This window comes from Leptinotarsa decemlineata, unplaced genomic scaffold (genome assembly GCF_025532065.1).
Source record: "Leptinotarsa decemlineata unplaced genomic scaffold, Ldec_3_MD MMD2_P_RNA_scaffold_1, whole genome shotgun sequence".
Taxonomy (NCBI): Eukaryota; Metazoa; Arthropoda; class Insecta; order Coleoptera; family Chrysomelidae; genus Leptinotarsa; species Leptinotarsa decemlineata.
In genome coordinates, this window is record NW_027412523.1 from 1,666,012 (window position 1) to 1,687,178 (window position 21,167).

At 33.3% G+C, this 21,167-nt stretch overlaps 2 protein-coding genes across 3 annotated transcripts in view; one reads left to right on the forward strand and one right to left on the reverse strand.

Annotated features, from left to right (window-relative positions):
* The first annotated feature begins 1,107 nt into the window (after nucleotides 1-1,107).
* Spt5 (Transcription elongation factor subunit Spt5) lies at nucleotides 1,108-16,562 on the forward strand. Its single transcript, XM_023163901.2, has 15 exons — nucleotides 1,108-1,555; nucleotides 2,535-2,852; nucleotides 2,909-3,046; nucleotides 3,104-3,393; nucleotides 3,449-3,609; nucleotides 4,274-4,618; nucleotides 7,438-7,573; nucleotides 7,630-7,875; nucleotides 8,234-8,396; nucleotides 8,456-8,634; nucleotides 9,793-10,017; nucleotides 10,078-10,317; nucleotides 13,252-13,526; nucleotides 16,023-16,193; nucleotides 16,344-16,562. The coding sequence occupies exons 1-15, from the start codon at nucleotides 1,293-1,295 to the stop codon at nucleotides 16,479-16,481; spliced, it is 3,288 nt and encodes a 1,095-aa protein (XP_023019669.1). The 5' UTR covers nucleotides 1,108-1,292; the 3' UTR covers nucleotides 16,482-16,562.
* A 1,525-nt stretch (nucleotides 16,563-18,087) lies between these two features.
* LOC111508421 (putative fatty acyl-CoA reductase CG5065) overlaps nucleotides 18,088-21,167 on the reverse strand; it is a 50,499-nt gene continuing 47,419 nt past the window's right edge. For both annotated transcript variants that reach the window (XM_074172500.1, XM_074172554.1), the window contains exon 8: nucleotides 18,088-20,170. In XM_074172500.1, coding sequence (XP_074028601.1) covers nucleotides 19,966-20,170 — 205 coding nt within the window. In that variant the 3' untranslated portion in view covers nucleotides 18,088-19,965. The remainder of the gene's footprint in view (nucleotides 20,171-21,167) is intronic.

Consider the following 21,167-nt stretch of genomic DNA (forward strand, 5'->3'; position numbering starts at 1 on the left):
GTCTGTGTTGGGCGTTGGGTATTTACGAGAAAAAATGTGATCGGTTAGCTCAGAGCATAGAACTCTATCCGTACATGTAGTATACATTTCACTGGCTCCGAGACATCTAAGATCAATGTTAGGACACATTATACTTATATACTTAAGAATGTCGACTGTCTCGAGTATTATAAATTATATGGAACAAATTACAGTGGAAATGGAAGATAGTTCATCTGATTGTAGCTCGAGCTACCGAAGTTAAAATTGACGAGAACGAGACATGTTCAAAAAAATACAAGATGCCCCGAAAACAAATTTTTTCTCAACATTGGTTTCTGATTCCAACTTGAAAGGATAGATTAGACCTGTCGCGTCAAAATCATTATTTCAAGCTAGGAAATATTTGGTCGAGATGACAGCTTACAAAAATTAACTGCTGTAAATTTAGAAAATTAGGTACCAAATTCTGAGTTGGTCTTACACAAACTTACAAACTACAGTAAGTTCTGTGGTATTTAGTTCTGGATAGGGCGCAAGCGAGAACTGATTGCGTCAGATAAAGTGTTTTTTTCTGGCATTTAATAGTATTCAATCGGGTATTAAAAAACGATTCGTTGTGACGTCATTAATGATAATATTCGCAAAAATGGAATGATTCAATTTGTGTCACATGTCAAATTCAATAATAAAAACAAACTTTTCAATGTTCTCTAACCTCCATTAGAATCGGAGTTGTGTAACTAATAATTTTCAAGTTTAATTTTGTATATCCTTAGAATATATTTGCTCACAAATTGTCAGCACTTTATAATAAACTATAACGATCAAAATAAAGCAGAGACTAACAACTGACGTAACATAACGTCAAATTCCGTTTCAAAACCAACCTCACGTTACTTTTGAATCATTATGAATACGTTTCAGAATAAATGTATTTGAATCATAGACAAACACGTTTTGAATACATGAGCGCCTGAAAACGCCTGTATACAATACAAGCGTAGCAGAATATGAAGCAGTGTAGGGGAATTTTGGTTTATGTATAGTGACTTTATAGTTCATCCAGTTGGCAATACTGCTCGTACCTGTCAGTCACAAAAATACTGTGCTGTCAGTTGTCAGTTGCCAGTTCATTATCATTAGTGACTTTGTATTAGTTTCATGTTGTACTAGTATTGAATACTTTTGAATTTCAATTTGTGTTTTTTATTACTTTACTGTATGTATTTATGTATTGTATTCACTTATTCAATACTGTATAAAAACTATCAACTCGGTTTAAGTGAACAGTTGATTGTGCTGAGAAAAACATGTCAGATTCCGAAGGTAGTAACTTTTCGGACCAGGAGAACGCTTCAGAAGCTGGATCTGTACGATCCAGAAGCTCTAGAGGTAGTGCACGAAGTAGATCTCGAACACCGTCTAGGTCTCGGTCTAGATCGCCTTCTAAGAGTAGGTCCAGGTCTCCATCGAAAGGATCTCAAGTATCAAGATCTCGTTCACCCTCTCGATCTAGGTCCAGGTCACGATCGAGATCTCGGTCGCGGTCTAAAAGTCGTTCTGTTAGATCGGGGTAAGAAATAGTGTATAATGGCCATCAGTGAGTAGACAATATGGCCCGACAATTTTTTATCAGTTATCACAGAACTGATCTATACCTTTTTAGAATTTTTTTTATATTTACATTTATACATTTTTTTTTGAACTTTTATACATTGAATATTTATACTTTTTTAGTACTTTTTCTACATCAACATTGTATTTCTTGGACTTTGTCAATAAGATGCAAATCTTCCGACAATAAAATATATTTTGATTTGATCTTTACCAATCACTAGAATTGCCAACATTTATCTCGCAGAAAAAATCACCAGTACAAGAAACGGCTTCAAATGTGAAAATGTATTTTATAAACTTGAAAATTTAAATATTGATTTTGAAATATTCACCGCAATTCTAATTTTCTATAAAAATTATATCAAATTTTACTGAGGAAAAAATATCCATACCTGTTTTCCAGAAATAGTTGTCAATATTCGAATAATATGCATATTAACACCAGACAATGTAACGAACTAGCTATTCCCAGCCATAACTCAACATATTATGAGAAAGGAGCTTACTATCAGGCAATAAAAGCATATAGTTCTCTACCGAAGGAACTTAAAAATATCACAGTCTTCAAGAAGTTTAGAAGTTCAGTCATTTCTTACTTGAGACATAAATACTACTATTCGTTTAACTGCTGACTAATCTGAAATTTGTTACGAAAATCATTAATAAAAATAGCTATGTAAATATTGTTTAATATGAATATTTTTGAAAAACTCTTTAATTTATATAATTTTCAACTGTAATTTGTCGATGATGATACATTAATATCTGTTAATTTTAAAATTGGTAATTCCAGGGTAAATGAGAATTAACTTCCCCCGAAAGTTTGACCTTTGCTGTGTCCACTTGTAAATCATATTGCAATAAAATTATTATTATTATTATTAAAATGACTCACTTGTTTTGGTTTAAATTGAGTTTCTGTTTATCTGTTATAGACAATCTGAAGCAAGAGAAGCATCAGGACCTGAAGATGTAGTTGAGGAAGAAGAGCCTGAAGATGGCGAAAGTCTGGATGAGTATGATAGCGAGGAAGATGACAGCGATGAAGGGAGCAGAGCTAAAAAACGAAAGAAGAATAAAGACCGCTACGGAGGCTTTATTATAGATGAAGCTGAAGTAGACGATGAAGTGGAAGATGAGGATGAATGGGAAGAAGGGGCTCAAGAAATTGGTATTGTTCCAAACGAGGTTGATGAATTTGGTCCTACTGCAAGAGAAATTGAAGGTAGAAGGAGAGGAACAAATCTTTGGGAGTGAGTTTTTTCAAAAAAATAATATAACCCTTTATTTATTTCTATTATATCCACAGTGCCCAGAAAGAATCCGAAATTGAGGAGTATCTAAAGAGGAAGTATGCTGATGACAGTGCAGCCATTAAGCACTTCGGTGATGGGGGAGAAGAAATGTCTGACGAGATTACTCAGCAGACTCTTCTGCCAGGAGTCAAGTATGTATAATCTATGAAAATATGACTTTTTTTGTAATGTTGTTTTTAATCAATTAGAGATCCAAATTTATGGATAGTGAAATGTCGAATGGGTGAAGAGAAGGCAACCTGTCTTTTACTGATGAGGAAATTTTTGGCATACGAAAATCTTAATGAGCCTCTACAAATAAAATCGGTGGTGGCACCTGAAGGGGTTAGAGGTTACATTTACATCGAAGCTTACAAACAACCCCATGTTAAAGCTGCCATTGAGGGTGTTAGTAACCTGAGGGGGGGAATATGGAAACAAGAAATGGTTCCCATCAAAGAAATGACTGATGTTTTGAGAGTTGTTAAGAAACAAACTGGTATGTTTTGAGTTATTGAAGTTTTCCAATAAATTACTGTGATTTATTATTATAGGCTTGAAATCGAAACAGTGGGTGCGACTTAAGAGAGGCCTTTACAAAGACGACATTGCTCAGGTTGATTATTTTGACATGGCACAAAACCAGGTCCATTTGAAATTATTGCCTAGAATCGATTATAGTCGTTTGAGGGGAGCGCTCCGGACTGCTCAATCGGTAAGATAGATGCTGCACTTGGTAGCTGAAATTTCTTCTAATGAGGGCAACCACGAAAGTTTCCGCCACAAGATGGCGCTGAGGGACGTGAAGTCAGTTCTCGTGGTACTTTCGTTATTTATATTGGAATAAACAGAATTTATTCAAATTATGTGACGAGGGGTTGAGAAATATTCCGTAGAAGGTAGGTTTGACACAGCAATACTAGGGCTGAAGGTATGAAGCAGTAAATTGACAATTACTGGATCCTAGTTAGAGCTGATTTCTTATGTGTCTTCAACAGAAATGGTTGTAAATGTTATAGGTGTTACCATTTTTGAAATCTATGAGAACTTAAAATGAAAAATATGTAAATGAAAGATTGAAAAAATACCACGACCTAAATGTTCTGATGAGCTATAATTCCATTCTCAATGTTCATTTTTTGTCCTAACACCTAATTCATATTCAAAAACCTTACAAATCGAACCTGAAATTCCTCAAACATGCCAAATACAAACAACCATCTCTCAAGCACTTGAATAGCTTTTCAAATGTAAAACTGTCCTCTCGCCCTCCAGCGCCATCTATCAGCCTTGCCCTCATTAAGTAGACCCCTAAATTATTGGTTTATATTGAAATTATCATGCGATTATCAGATTTTTCCAACCATGAGTATTTATAGGATTCAGAAGCAGAAAAACGTAAGAGGAAACGTCGTCCAGCCAGCAAACCCTTTGATCCTGAAGCTATAAGATCAATAGGTGGGGAGGTTACTTCGGATGGTGACTTTCTGATTTTTGAGGGAAATCGTTACTCGAGAAAAGGATTCCTCTACAAGAATTTCACGTTGAGTGCTGTCATAATTGAGGGTGTCAAACCGACTCTGGCTGAATTGGAAAGATTTGAAGAACAACCTGAAGGAATCGATTTGGAGTTGCCAGCTGAAAAAGAGGAAAATACGGTTTTACATTCGTTTAGTGCTGGTGATAACGTAGAAGTTTGTGAAGGTGAATTGATAAATTTGCAGGTAAGCTATTTTTTTTTCGTGCAAATAATCTGAAGTTTAATTATTTGAGCGTCGTTTTTTAATCAGTGAAGCAACCTTGGTATTGATTCACAAGTCAACTCTTTCACAATGTTGTGAATCCTCCTACAATCTTGAATAAGTTTAATATTGATTTCAAATATGGTAATTTATACAGTGCTTTTCAGATAAAAGTATCCACCTTTAATAACTTTTGTAATACTGGTATTTAGGAAAAATCCAAAAACACGTCAATTTATGTTGGAAGGGGCAAGCATTATGGCTTATTTAAACTTACTGGAAAAGCCACCCCCTCACCCCTAGCATCATCCCTTTTTTTTTTAATTACTTCTCATATACTTTATGTAAAATTTGGATACTCCTCTTTGAGCTGATTTCAAAAATGTATAATACTTGTAGGTTAAAGTGGTTAGTTTATGAGATAAACAATTTTTCTTTTAATAGCACAAATTTTACTTATTTTTTACTTTCACCTTATTTGCCTGTAATAAAATGGGTTGTACAACAGTTCAAACTCTTTAATATCTTTTTAACTGTGCTATTTATTATGAAGTTACAATAAGTGTTCAAAATGAGTACCATTCACTTCCATACAATGGTATAATCTATTTTGAAATGCCTCTCTGACATTGCTTAATACGGCTGGATTTAATTGTCGACATTCATTTTCTATCCTCTCTCGTAAATCATCCAGAGATTCTGGTTGGGTAGCATAAACTTTTGTTTTTAAATACTCCCAGAAAAAGAAGTCTAGGGGTGTTAAATCCGGTGACCTAGGTGGCCACTCCATCATCTGCCCTCTTCTACCTATCCAACGAGCGGGGAATGTTTCGTTTAAAAATTGTCGGACAGGCATAGCATAGTGTGGGGGAGCTCCATCTTGTTGAAATACCAGTAAATCTTCGGAAAGGTTATCATCATTTTCTATTATTGTTGTAATACGTGTGATTCACCATTTAAATTTCCGTTGATGAAGAAAGGTCCGACAATGTGGTCACATAGGATACCACACCAAACGTTTAACTTTTGGGGATGTTGTGTATGGAATTCACGCATAATATGTGGATCACTTTCAGCCCAATATCTACAATTATGCCTATTTACTAATCAATTTAATGAAAATGAGCATTCATCAGAAAAGCAAATATTGTTTAACAATTGTGGATTGTTATTGATAAATTGCGTCATTGATTCGCAAAACTCTAGACGACGATCAAAATCATCTTAATTCAACTCGTGCACCAACTTAACTTTGTATGGGTGGTACTTGAATTTATGTAGAACTCGGAAAACTGTAGAAGATGAAACACCGATCGCTCTACTTATTGTTGACAACGATTGGGGTTGTTGAGCCTCTAAGCTGACTTGCCCTAAAATTGCCACTTGGATTGCTTCGTTATTTACGAGTCCCTCTCGCTTATGCACTTTATTGCAAACATACCCTGTTGTGGTAAATTTCTCCATCAGTTGAATTACATACTTATGAGTTGCATGTCTTCCGTCATGTAATTCCTTAAATATTCTAGCAGCAGCTCTTGCACAATTATTATTTTGGTAGTATAAACCTACAATTTCAATTCTTTCTTGCAAAGAGTCAACCATTTCAGCGAAACAAAATAAATAATGTATCAAAGTACACTATCAATAGTGACTACAAATTCTAGTTGACAATGTCAAACTTTAATAAAAAGTAGAGTTTTTTGTTGTTTGGATTTTTGAAGTAGAATAAATAGCACAGTTAAACAGATTAAAGAGTTTGAACTGTTGTACAACCCATTTTAGTACAGGCAAATAAGGTGAAAGTAAAAAATAAGTAAAATTTGTGCTATTAAAAGAAAAATTGTTTATCTCATAAACTAACCACTTTAACCTACAAGTATTATACATTTTTGAAATCAACTCAAAGAGGAGTATCCAAATTTTACATAAAAAATATGAGAAGTAATTTAAAAAAAAGGGATGATGCTAGGGGTGAGGGGGTGGCTTTTCCAGTAAGTTTAAATAAGCCATAATGCTTGCCCCTTTCAACATAAATTGACGTGTTTTTGGATTTTTCCTAAATACCAGTAATACAAAAGTTATTAAAGGTGGATACTTTTATCTGGAAAGCACTGTATATGCCTCCAATTATAGTATGATTTCAAAATTATCTTAGCATCAGAAAGCAGTATACATATATAAAGGAAAAAAAGAGTTCATTGAAAAACCATCAAGTGTAGAGTTCCACAAGGTTCTGTTTTAAGCTCGACCCTATTTCAAATTTATATCATTTCTATTGGAGAACTAAGATTATGTGGTCCTTGAAAAACCAATCTTATTGCAAAATTTTGGAAGGTTTAAAATTGATATATCTCTGGTTGAGATCTCATGACTAACATTTGATTTTCGGTAAATCTTGCTATATATCCAGTACAAATTCAATTTACAAAATGTTTCTCTTTTCAATTTCAATAATAATTTGATAGAAATTGAGGAATAAGTAAACATTTTAGGCTTATATCTGGATTAGAAGTTGTCACTTACCAGTCGACCCAGAATAAAATTTGTACCTGTATTTGTATTTTATGAAATAAAAAATACCCACAATTGAAACGTCGATTGTGGGTATTTTATTTGTTGTATTATTTCCAGTATGTTCTTTTTTTCATTGTTACTTTGTCCCCATAAACTTGTATTGTTTCTTGGGATTAATAAATTTATTATTATTATGTTTTGTGAGGTTTTTGGAGATTTGATTTTAGATTTATTTATCTTTCTTTGTTCGGTTTATGTTTCGGAAAGTAATAGTTAACCTTTTGTAGGGTAAAATCATCAGTATAGATGGCGTTATGATAACTGTGATGCCAAAACATGAAGACCTCAAAGACCCGTTAGTGTTTCAAGCAAACGAATTGAAAAAGTACTTCAAAATGGGAGACCACGTCAAAGTTTTGGCAGGTAATATTTACGATACCCCTTATGAGAGTGTATTTAAATATTGATTGAAATTCCAGGACGATATGAGGGAGATACAGGTTTAGTTGTTAGAGTGGAAAACAACAGGGTTGTTCTCATTTCCGATATGACAATGCATGAAATGGAAGTTTTACCAAAAGATTTACAACTATGCACGGATATGGCCAGTGGAGTGGACTCGTTAGGAAAATTTGAATGGGGTGATCTGGTTAATTTGGATGCAGAGACTGTGGGGGTGATTGTTCGATTGGAAAGAGAAAATTTCCATGTTTTAAATATGCACGGTAAATACAATTTCAGTATTTTTTCATTCATGATGTAATTGTCTAATTATTATTTCTTTGATATTTTGCCCTGGCTAATTTAGATATGAGTCAGGAAGACATTTATATCCATTTTGGAGATTATTTATCTAGTTGAGAGAAATAATATATCAGATTTAATAACTTTCTAGGAGATATTTCCTAAATTGACAATCTGTCTCTGAGAACTCATTTTTCCATTTTCCGATTCACCTCAGGATCTAATTAGGGTGAGCTCCAAATGAGAATGAAGTCTTAATGAGTGTTTTAAATCGAGAAACATTTCTGTTTTGGAGAAATCGTGTTAAAAAACAGAAAGTTTATTTCATCTATTTTTTAGGTAAAGTAGTAGAGTGTAGACCAGGTTCCTTACAAAAGAGGAGACTAAACAAATTCACAGCTGCTTTAGATTCGTATCGTAATACTCTTCATCGTAGAGATATGGTGAAAGTAATCGACGGACCACATTCAGGGTTTTCTGGAGAAATAAAACATCTCTATAGGTAATAGAAAAGAGACGTTATCTTTTTGTTGGTGTGTAAAACATGTTTTTTTCTTACAGGAATTTCGCTTTCTTACACTCTGTAGAGTTTTTACAGAACGGGGGTATATTCGTTTGCAAAACCAAACATTTGCAGTTAGCCGGGGGCAATAAGAGTGTACCCACTGGTGATATGTCCGTTGGGATGGAATTCATGTCCCCGAGAAGAAGTTCGCCGATGCATCCATCCAGTGGAGCAGGTAAGATATGTTTATTTATAACATTTCATAAAATATACAAATAGGAAACGCAACATATCTCAGACCACGCTTATACCAAATATTACCAACAGTTCTTACATGTTTGAAAACGAAGTAAGAAAAACATATACAAGTATAAAACTCCAATATACAGTTTTATACTTGATAGTGGGGTCAAACCTGAAACCGGTCGTATAAATAAAATCAACTAGTGTTAATTAGATAAAAGTGTTTTTATTCATTTCATTAAAGCGATCATGAATTACCATAAAATAAACAAGTCATCAATCACACATATTTGTGTATCAGATTTTTTTGTCTAAATTTATTGTTTTTCTAAAAATATCGTGTGTGTACTGGGTAGCATATTTGAATAAGCAATTATTATTATAAATAGGAGTATTATCTTTTGAAACTCGCAAATAATTTCTACACCATATTAAATGTGATGAATAATTTAATGAGTAGTTATACGTTTGTGTGTCACTTTATTTAAAGATTAATTCATTTACAATGGATGCAAAATATTCAATCATTTACCTGATGATATTAAAGACATTATTCCTCTTAAGCAGTTCAGAAAAGGTGTAAAAAATATTTTGGTTGTTAGACCGTATTACCACCTTGAGGAATATTTCAGTGACACACTATCATAGTTGTACTATTCATACTCCATAATTCTTAGTAATAATTCATTTTTAAATATTCGTAAAGCGATATTGTGGTTTAGGTATATGATTCATAATTTCACACATTGTTATCCAGATTGATATACATATATATATATATATATATATATATATATATATATATATATATATATATATATATATATATATATATATATATATATATATATATATATTCTCTCTCTTTTAAAAATTGACTCAGGCTTAGAACTTTATTGTGTGTCTAATGTATGTTACTATGCATGTGTGTGTCTGTTGGTGTGTGTGTACACACACCTTGTACTGATTTTAATATTTTATATGTATTATTTTGTACTATTTTTGAGCTTTGTAACCATGATTTATCATGTATACAATAAAGCATATTCTCTCTCTCTCTCTCTCTCTCTCATTAGAAATTAATGAATAATTTTGTAATAAGAAAGCATTCGATTTGAGTTGGATAATTATTATATTTTTTATTTTTCAGCTGTCGGAGGATTTGGAGGTGGTCGTGGAGGAGGTGGAGGAGGAGGCGGTAGAGGAAGGGTATCGAGGGATAGAGACATAATTGGTAACACCATTAAAATTACTCGGGGTCCTTACAAGGGTAACATCGGTATCGTCAAAGACGCAACTCAGGCTACAGCTAGGATTGAACTCCACACTTCATGTCAAACGATTTCTGTCGATCGGAATCACATTACAGACGTGGGTAAGCATTCGAAACAACCGTGGTTCACAATACCTGTACTAATATTTAATTCTTTCATAGGAACACCTGCCAAAGATGGCAGCGCATCCAGCTATGGTAGAACTCCAGCTTATCTTGGCAACCAGACGCCTTTATACAGGGATACTGGCAATAAGACCCCCATGTGTGAATCTGGCTCTCGTACCCCTCTCCATTATGGTTCAATGACGCCCGTTCACGACGGGTCTAGGACTCCCAATGCCAGCTCTGAATGGGATCCAGCTGTGTCAAATACTTATCCTTCACCTGGTTATAACCCAAGTGAGTATTCCAAGTCATGTAAAGGGGAAGAGCTTCAAGGCTATGGTTCCGTTGCTTCTGTGAGGTGGTATAATTGAATGTTTTAGCCACTACTGTGGCAATATAATCGTTCCTGCAAGCAGTTCAGCCCGCTCAGGACTGGACTGATTTCAAGCTTTCACACAACCAACACGCTTGCTGTAATTGTTTGTTTTTATCTTGAATAACTAATGAATAAAGGGTCCCAGCGAAAAATCAAGGTGATGAAATCTTATATTTATTTTGAACATAAATTCAATTACACAGATCCCAAAATTGGGGATAGAAATTTAACTTAATACTTAAAACTAACCTTGTGTTCTCTTTTACTTTTCGTTAAACACCCATTAAGCAACCAGTTTTATTCTTATCATCACTGTTCCTCTCTAGAGGTTCTACATTGTAGATGTGCGATAAGAAAGGATTTTCAAATATTCCAAAGGCACGTTTATAAAGTTATCTTCAATATATCCTTCATCTTCTTTGTCCATAATGTGATCAATATGGTCCCTCACAGCATGTAATTAGAATGAATATTTTCAAAGTTATTACAGATTTAAAATGCAGGGACGGTTGCGGCGGTACCGGGCCAACTATATGTCGCTCTTTCAAGAATAAGCTCTAAAGAAAACATGTTTGTTTTGTCTACTGACAAAAAGCTGCGAACGTTGTACATAAAGACATTCTATAGTATATTTAGTATCAGCATTGCACTGGTGCGGAGCCGGGGCGGGTCGCTAGTTTGTATGATTGTAGGTTGTTTTCCAAATGTATTTAAAACGGCTCTCATATTTCCTCTATATAAAAAAGGCGACAAAACTGAGGTAGACAACTACAGACAGATATCTTTACTTTGTTCCCTCTCTAAACTGTTTGAGAAAGTTGTTAGTAACAGAATTCTGAATTACATGGATCAAAATAATCTTTTTAGTAATAACCAATATGGCTTCAGGAAGAACAAATCAATTGAATCAGCTTCATACCATTTATTAAATTTCATTTATACACAGGTTGACTCGAATAAACTAGTTGTAACACTTTTTTTCAATTTGTCAAAAGCATTTGATACCATTTCTTCCGAATTTCTTATAATTAAACTTGCAGGCCTAGGTTTCCCAAATAATCTATTGAACTGGGTGAAATCGTATATGGAAAACCGTAGTCTAATAGTTAGCTGCAATGGAATTTTATCAAGTCCCAAAGATGTAAAACTAGGAGTGCCTCAAGGTTCTGTCCTGGGACCATTGTTGTTCCTCAATTTCATAAATGACCTGTCTGAATTCTTTTCTGAGTGTCACATAACCATGTTTGCGGATGACACTGCAATTACTGTGGCCGACAAAAACGAAGTTGAGTTGTCAGACAAAATAAATAAAATAATAGATAAATTCAGTGCTTGGTGTCAACGCAACAAACTTATTCTGAATAAATCTAAATCTGTTTCAATGAAATCATTTATTAGGAAAAATTTCAGCAGTGACTCTTCCACAATAAATGGTATTCGATCTTCCAGCGAAGTCTTGTTTTTAGGAACGTCTTTAGACGAAAATTTGACCTGGAGCGGTCATATTCAGAAGGTCTGCAATAAACTCAATTCCGCATATTACTCAATCAAACAATTGAAAAACACTCTAGATAATTTTGGATTGATGAATGTCTACTTTTCTATGGCTTATTCTCACATCAGCTTTAATATCATTTCTTGGGGATGTGCAAGGGAATTTCCACGAGTTTTTGTTGCTTAGAAAAGATTGCTGAGACTAATTTTTAATATAGATTTTCAAGATAGTTGTAGACCAATTTTCTTAAAAGAGGGCCTATTGACGGCACCTTCTTTATTTATCTTGAAGTGTGTCACTTTTGCCCGTAACAATATAACTGAATTTGTCACAAACGCGGATATACATGGTAGAGACACCCGTCATGGGAAACTGTTAAGAACCCCCTCACACAAAACGGCTCACTTTAGATGCTCCCCACTATTTAATACAACAAACTGTTACAATAACTTGCCGGCATCTATTAGGAAAATCGAGTCAGATAAACTTTTTAAAATTGAGGTGAAGAAACTTCTCTTACAGAAGTGTTACTACAGTCTTGAGGAATTCTTGCACGACACTTTTTCATGACATTTTGAGAGTATTTTCTAGAGCTTCTCCGATTTTTTATATAATACTTCTATGTTGTGAAAGTTTGTAGACGTGAACCATATTTATTGTTTTTGTATTGTTCAACTTCTGTAGTTTTATTTTGTTTTTTAATTATGACTTAGTACATGTACTCAATGTACCAAAGTGTCAAATAAATAAATAAATAAATATGTTATCACTTGCACGATGAAGGTCGCATTTTTTGAGCAGGAAAATTATCCGTTGGTTCTAACATACATAAGAAAAATCATTTTTAGTTTCATTCAGAAGAAATTTTCCAGCCATGTACATTATACACGGCCCAATAATGATGTGTTAGTGAAAAAAAACTCAAAAACAATGAATACGCGAGCCTCCTTTGATGCAGATTTAAACGTCTCATTTCAAACATTTTTTGCGAGTCTGTCTGTCTTCAATTCTGAAAGTGTCGACTCTGGCCCTATGAGTGCAAGAATAATTTCAGTTAGATCGTTGGAACTAAATAAATCCTGATTTCTATCACTGGTACAGCTACTAATAACAGTAGACACCTATAGATATTTTTATCCAGTCGATGGACTTGTCTTATGCCTTTGATCGAGACTACTATATCATAGCTGTAGATGAACCTTCTGCAGTGGTAGGTAAAACGTGCAATTATATCGTCTCTGCGTCGACCAGACCATGATCAGATGCTACTTCTGCTCTACACACTCAAACAACTCAAGATCTCCTTCAGATAGAATTGAAAAACACTTGAATTTAATTTCGTTTATTATCTTTTAAGGTACTCCTGGATACCAAATGAATGGTCCTTACACACCCCAAACCCCAGGAACGATGTACGACAGCAACTACAGTCCTTATCAGGCTAGCCCTGGTTACCAGAGCGTTGTCTCTACTCCGAGTCCTGCTACTGGGTACGGTCAGTCTCCGTCTAGTAATAATCCGTACAGCACTCCTAGTTCAGGATACAGTCCCAACATGCCATACAATCCCCAAACGCCAGGTGCTGGTTTGGACGTTATGCCAATGACCGATTGGCATACTGTTGATATTGAGGTAATGTATATACACATAATGGCCATATTCATAAATAATCCCCTCTCTTACCTTTCGTACGGGGCAAGATATCAAAGTCAGGTGAAATTGAAATGAAAAGTAATCATTCTTATTACTTTTTGATGAAAAAGTTGAAGTGATATCGCAGAATATTCAGTAAGACAGTTGATATTTGTAGTTATTAGCGTTGGTGTTGAAGAAATTTCTATGAAATCTTCCATCTTTTTATATTATTGGAAAAACAGTTTCCTGAAACTTATTTATAAAAGTAGATCACATAATGACATTAAAAATTATCGACCAGTTTCCAATCAATCTGAATTATTCAAATTGTTATATCATCTAATAACATGAGATTGTAGATATATAATTATAAAACAGCAACATGGATTCAGTGGTGGTAGATCTACCAGTACAAATCTGCTCATTTATCAACACTTTATAATAAATGCCTTTGAAAATAGACACCAGGTTGATTCCATTTACACAGATTTTTGGACTAAGTAAATCACGATTTGTTGTTGCATGAACTAAATGCTTCGGGTATTCACGAAAACATTATCTTGCCTGCAGAGTCTTGTATGTAAAATATGGTAACTCTATATTATCCTCAATCTTCACTTTTGCAAACTTGTCTGCTTTTTCAAAATATATTTACTAGATAATTCTCAGTTTTGAAATTCATACCATCATTGATATATCCACTATTTCCTCATTCATTGCGTAGAATTTCAATTTTTTTTCTGTTTTGACTGTTCAATTTATCATTTTTAATTTTCTTGAAAACTATGGAACGCCGTTTTACTTTTTATTGTCACAAATATTCATTCCTCAATTTATTCAACTAACAATTTATTTGTTTGAATTTAATTGATTCATGTATTTGGTCGACACATTAAAAACGATTGTTCGCAAAATTTGTTCTATTTTAAATGACACTTGATTTAAAATGTTACATGAATTAATTTGTTTGATGAAAAGTTGCGAACAGTTATAATATAGATTCATTGTTTGAAATTTTTGGAAGTAAATGTTTGTCATATATACTTTTTTTGTAACTATCGAATAATTTGCTACAATTTCTGTGAAACATGAATAAAATTGTTTGTTGATAATTATAGTTGCATGAATTAAAACGATTGTTGATAATTTTAATTCGGCGCTAGCGTCGAGCGGTTTCTTGCAGAAGCTGAATTTTTAAACCTGGCAACATGATAGTCTACTGATAGTAACACAATATTCCGTGCGACCGCAGCGCCGAATAAAAATTATCAACAATCAATTTAATTCATGTATGCATGTAAATGCAACAATCAAAACAATTCATTTTCACAAAATAGTAAGTAAAAAGTAAGTAAAGTAAAACGGCGTGCCACGCCGTTTTACTTTTTATTAATATTCCTTCGATGAGAATTGAGTTATTTTGTTTGTTACATTTCACTGATACATGAATTAAATTGATTGTTGATAATTTTTATTCGGCGCCACGGTTAAACGGCGGTTTGTCGTACTATAAAGGAACTAGCATGTTGCCATATGTACACTTGAAATTCTTGATAAATCCGCTCGATACCAGCGCCGAATTAAAAGTATCAACAATCATTTTAAATGTATCTTTCAAATGTAACAAAATGTTTAAATCATCAAAAAATTTAATTCTTTATCAGAAATTAGCTTTTTAAAAAGATTGATGAAATAAAATGATACTTGCTTGAGAATGTTTTGCACAAAAGTTGTAACCAAATTTTAAATTGAATGCAATAAAGTGAATGTTGGAAATATTCAACACTTTCAATAAAATTGAAATATAACAATCTTCATTATTCATAGAAAAATATTTAGTATGGAAAGTTAATTTGCTATATTTTCAGTCAAACAAAAGTATTTTTATTACCAACAATGTTACATAGGAAAACTTTGACAGTCATTCAATTATATTAATTGAAATTTTATTCCCAAACTCACTTTTAGAAAGTGAATTTAAAGTTTCATTATAATTCAACTAACATTTTATTCAAAGGTCAAAATTATGTGCGGAATTGAAACGTTTGTTGAATTTACTCGAATAATACATTCCATTGACTGTTGAATAAAAATGTTTGTTCATTGCTGAGTTGAACTATATGTTGAACTATATTATTTTTCAGCATAATATATAGTAAATTGGCGTTCCATTTTCCAATACTCGGAAACTATATTTTTCATCGTAAACAATAAAAGCTTCAAGTTATTTCATTAGTCTGACTTTTAAAATAGAAAAAATTTTGCGAACAATCGTTTCAATGTGTCCAACAAATGCATGAATCAATTAAATTCAAACAAATACATTGTTAGTTTAATAAATTGAGGAATGAATATTTGTGACAATAAAAAGTAAAACAGCGTTTCATAGAAAACTATTACTACAGATCTTATTAATATTTGTGTATTATGTACAACAAATGTGTGATAGCTTCTGTAGATAATGTAAATGATTGTTTTGTCTTACCATTAAAGGTTCGAATTCGTGACAGCCATGACGATCCGGGTCTTGTTGGTCAGACTGGAGTCATAAGGAGTATATCAGGGGCAATGTGTACAGTTTTCCTTCCAGCCGAGGATCGTGTGGTGAATATTATGTCTGATCATTTGGACCCTGTGAGACCTCAAAGGGGAGACCAGTTTAAGGTATGTAACAAAATTATATATAATCAATTTATCCGTCGAACAAGGGAGTTTCTCAGACCATTTTCAATTTAAGTATTTATAAACGGAGGCTTTTCTGCCAAAAAGTTAATATTTATTATTGTTGAAATTTTTTATTTTATCTTGTTTTAGGTTATAATTGGTGAGGAACGCGAACAAACTGGGGAACTACTTTCAATCGACATACACGAGGGAGTAGTGAAAATTAAAAATGAGATAGTTATGTTGCCTCTACAAAATTTATGTAAAATGAGACAGCCCGATCATTGAAGTCACTCCAAGTGATAATGTAACTAATTTTATGGACAAAGATGTAGTAATATTGATATGAATATATTGATAATATATGTACAGTTTTAATTTTTATGTTCCTGTTCCTGTAGCATTAGTCTGTCAACTGGATTTTGGCAATAACAATTTTGTTACAATTCCCTGTAACGACTTATTACGATTCACATGTTTCAGATCTACCTCTATACAAGTAATTACATTCTCGAAGACTCGGGAATAAAACAACAGACCCATCTACGATGTCTCTTAAAAAATAATGTGAATTTTCATTTTTCTCTAAAATTTCATCTATTTTGTACCCTTGAAAGTGTAGTCTCTTTCAGATATAATACACTTGGGCTTTTTTCCAATCCTCAAAGCGATTCCTTTTTTATCTCAATCGTCACAAAACGCCGTCCTTTCGTGAGTCTCTTCAATCTTGGGAACACGAAAAAGTAGCAGGGAGCAAATCTGGTGAATACGGCGGCTGAGGCATGATTAGGGCACTGACGCTTGTCCGATATAATCCAACGCCCTTCGTGGTATTAGCTAAGAGAGTAGTTGTTTTCTGATAGTCGTCAGTCCATTCAACCTACTTTGTAGGTATATCCGAGACTGAAGTTTTTCTTCCTTATTCAGAGGAATCGGGCAAATTTTAGATATGCAGTTGGTTAGTACCTCGTTCACGAGATGGCGTGACATTTTGTTGTTCGCTCCAACTTAGGAAGAGGAATGAAATAATCTGAAAGAATTCCGATTTTCAATTATGGAATATCATTGACTTTAGGTTGATGATGGCCACTATCTTGCACTGATGAGTGGCTAATGAGCCCGAAACCAGTCTGCAAGTGTGCCCGGTCCAAAATTGAGGGTCGACTTTTCAAGTTGTATTGCCAATTGCATAAGCAGGAAATTTTCTGTGAAGATTCCTGCACTGACGCCTGTCATATATAATCCAACGCCCTTCGTGGTATTAGTCAGGGGAGTAGTTGTATATTCGAGTATATTCGAGACTGGCTTGAAGGTTTAAAGTTCATTTCTTTAGAATATTCAACATGTTGGTTTCTTGTTATAACTCTCTTGTTGAAAAGAGTCTATTTTTTTTTAAAGATAATTTTAATTGGAATATTTTGAGCAGTTTATAACAGGCTGATAGCATTTTTGAATGTTGCACCCCAAGCAGGAATACAATATATATTTTATTATAGATTCGACAAGAGAGGTATAGAGTAATATAAGATTTTTTTTATAGTATCTCAGGTAGTTCATAAAACAGGGATAATTTCCATAGAAAGGAAGAGATAATGAACATTAATAAAATCTGACTACCTGTCCTCAATTGTATACAAACAAGATCAGGTAAACCCGGAAAATAGCTTTACAGGAGTAAATAAGTGCAGAGTTTGAATGTATGTAAAAGTTTTCTGGGTTATACATTTTTTGTTGGTCATTTTGTTGGAATTTAACATATCAATTTGGATATCCTGAATGCAACGACTACTATATATTGATATGTTGTGTTACAATTCATGGTCTTTTTTGTCATGGACTGTATAGTTATAGTGATTGGGGTCCAAACGACATTTTGAAAAAATTAAAGAGGACAAAATTTTCAACAATATCTATTTTCCGTTCTGTTTGAAACATACACAATCTCTTTCAATAAAAAAAACAAAATAACAATATCGGATGCTTTCAGCTATAAGCTTCCGCCAGCTTTCTGATAATTTCTAATCACTAAATAATTTGTCATTAACATTCACAAACGTTTCGTCACTCTCCTACATTACAAAATAAATTATATAAAAAAGCATATCCCATTTAAAGTAGCTATGATTAAAGGACTAGTATATTTGGTAAAATGTAAAATATAATGTTGAAAAAGCTGGAATAAAATCCTTGTAGAAGAATATAGTAGTTTTTCTTTATATTGAGTAGAAAATAAACTCTTGAAACCTATATTTATTGTGGATACGTAGACACCTAGAAACTGGTTCAGAACTAGAAGCTGCAATAAATATAAATATATTTTTATATATCTCAGCTTTTTGTAATTGTTCCTGGTCAAGTGGGGCTTTGTTTCCAACGAAGCGTCGTGTCTATATAACTATAGCCTATAAATCAAGTTGAGCACTTGAGGTTTTAAGGTTTTTTCTATTATGCACTGTTATATTCGGCAAAACTACTATATTTTCACAGGAAAAATGCATACTAATAGCAGTGCAGATTGCACCTCTATTAATTCTTCATTAGAAACCATCTTCAGGCTTAGAAAAACTGGAATGGAGCGATTTTTTTTCATTTTTAATGGAAAGAAATCTACATTAAAATACATTTAAGTCATAAATTAAGTTTGAGAAACAAAGCATTTTCAACAACATGACAAATATTAGAATAATCAAAAAGTGATGCTCTCCTTTTATTCTTCACAATAAAGGATACTTTAACAAAACTTACTGTGACCAAAAACTTCTAGACAGCACTGTATAAGTTTCAACCTAATTTGAATATCAGTTTGTTGTTTAACTACTTATGAGGGTGGTCCCAGAAGTACTCCGCCTGGCCTAAAGATGGCGCGAGTTGTTTTTCCAAAATATTTGTGTTTTCTTTGTTGGATCGGATACTTCTGAGACCACCCTTTATATCTAAAAACCTCGTTCTTTTAAGAAGCATGTCTGATTTCTATTCAATTCCCATGGAATTGAATCAATCAAAGGTAGATGTAGGGAAGTAATTTAACAAACTATTCGGGCCGCTTTTTCATTAAGAATGTTACACAGACAATTTTTACTGTGTTTTGTAAGATATCACATTATATTTCAGTTTCGAATAGTCAATACATGTGGAACACTTGGTGATTAATAACGAATTGTGAAATGCGAAATTATATCAAACTAACGACTTGTGCGTCAACTGTAGATATTCGGGAAGCATCAAATGGAAGCACTACCGCATATAATTTCAATATATTATTTTTCCAACAAAGTTAACGAAGTATGATGAAATGCCAGCAAAAAAAAGTGAGATATTTTTTACAAACCCAATTAGGAAAATTATTATTTTTAAGGAACAGCGTTGGAGGGAATGTGTTCAGAGAACATTACATATACTTAAAATAATAATAATATCGAGGGAATTTTATTATTCTTAAGAATAACTGGATATTCACAATTTAATAACATTGTGACAATTTTGGGTGTGAAATTGTCTCTCAATCCAATAAATAGTTAAATAAATAGATGATAAATAAATAGATTTCATGGAGAACTCCTTACATTATTATACCTATCGACAAAGTTGGTTCGAGTTCTTCAAATTCGATACCTAACTGCAAGTAACTTCATCAAAATATCTTACTCTGTTCCCCCTAACACACTCTTAATTAATTACGACTCAATAATTTCGCTTTCTTTCCGATTTTTGGTCACAGCAGATACATTTTTGGTAGAAGAGGATAGCAAAACTTCAACTAACTAGTTCTGGATTATACAAATGGCAGCATCCTTGCTAAATGAACCAGGAGTTGTAGTGCGCTTCTCCACAGATTTCTTAGAGGAGCATTCCTCAGAGTCAAAAAATGCCACATACACAATACTGATATCACCTGCAATATTCTGTACACCCAGTAGAGTCTTGAAATTTGTTGTCGGGCTTTCGGTAAAGAGGCGTTATCTTCTTTGAATATAAATCTGAAAACGAAATACGTGAGATCAGAATGGGCCCCAATTTATGAAGGAAATAATCAACAAATCATTCGAATCTGGTATCTCCCCTAGTAGTAACTGTAAAATTGCATGTGTTTCTTTTCAAATCCGGTAACAAAAGTGAATGAACATAAGAAAATAAATATTTCGAAATGGAATCTCGAAATCTTCAAATATTTGGGACTCATAATAGATGATAAGTTGAACTGGTCAGATCACATACAACATATATGATGGAATCGGCCGATACTTGATTAATATCCATAACTAACGTATTCTAAAAACACTTTATTGTGTGATTTTCACTAGACAGTTTTACAAAAACGCAACACGTGTTTCACGTGACACGTGTCTTAATTAAGACACGCCCGAGGAAGCCATTGCATGGCGAAACACGTGTTGTGTTTTTGTAAAACTGTCTAGTGAAAATCACACAATAAAGTGTTTTTAGAATACATCAAATACAACATATTAATGATAAAATTATACCAATGTTAGAAGCTCTATATATAGGTGTTTCAGTTACTTAAGTTTTAGTTACAGATACTTGGTTTACAATGCATATATATTGGCGAATCTTAGGTATCTGTTAATCAAATGGGGTAATTGTGGCATTTCTAATTAAAAAAACGATAAAACCTTAAATAAATACTTTGATGAGCAGATGCCATATAATAATTGTCAATATATTGGTGGATTTCAATACTTTTCTGCAAGTTTGGCTATAATTTAAGTCGTTGATACCTCTTATTATTCTTTTTTGAACTATGAAATTTTTTCGATATTTCGATTGCTTTGGTGTTGTGGAACAGTTCAAAAGAAGAGTTTTGAAGGTCCACCCTAACTGGATAATCAATGTTGTCTTGGTTAGTTCTAAACAAAACAATATGTGTCTTCGATTCATTTAGTACAAGTTTATTTTTATTGAACCAGTCCTTAGTTTTGTTGAATACATATGAACTATTTACCATAATCTCTGAGA

What these genes read in the sequence shown, in the direction of transcription:
- Spt5 (XM_023163901.2), top strand. Translation starts at nt 1,293, where the DNA reads ATGTCAGATTCCGAAGGTAGTAACTTTTCGGACCAGGAGAACGCTTCA. An exon ending in CGCTCCGGACTGCTCAATCG is followed by an intron (nt 3,610 to 4,273) that starts GTAAGATAGATG and finishes GAGTATTTATAG; the next exon opens with GATTCAGAAGCAGAAAAACG. An exon ending in GTGAATTGATAAATTTGCAG is followed by an intron (nt 4,619 to 7,437) that starts GTAAGCTATTTT and finishes AACCTTTTGTAG; the next exon opens with GGTAAAATCATCAGTATAGA.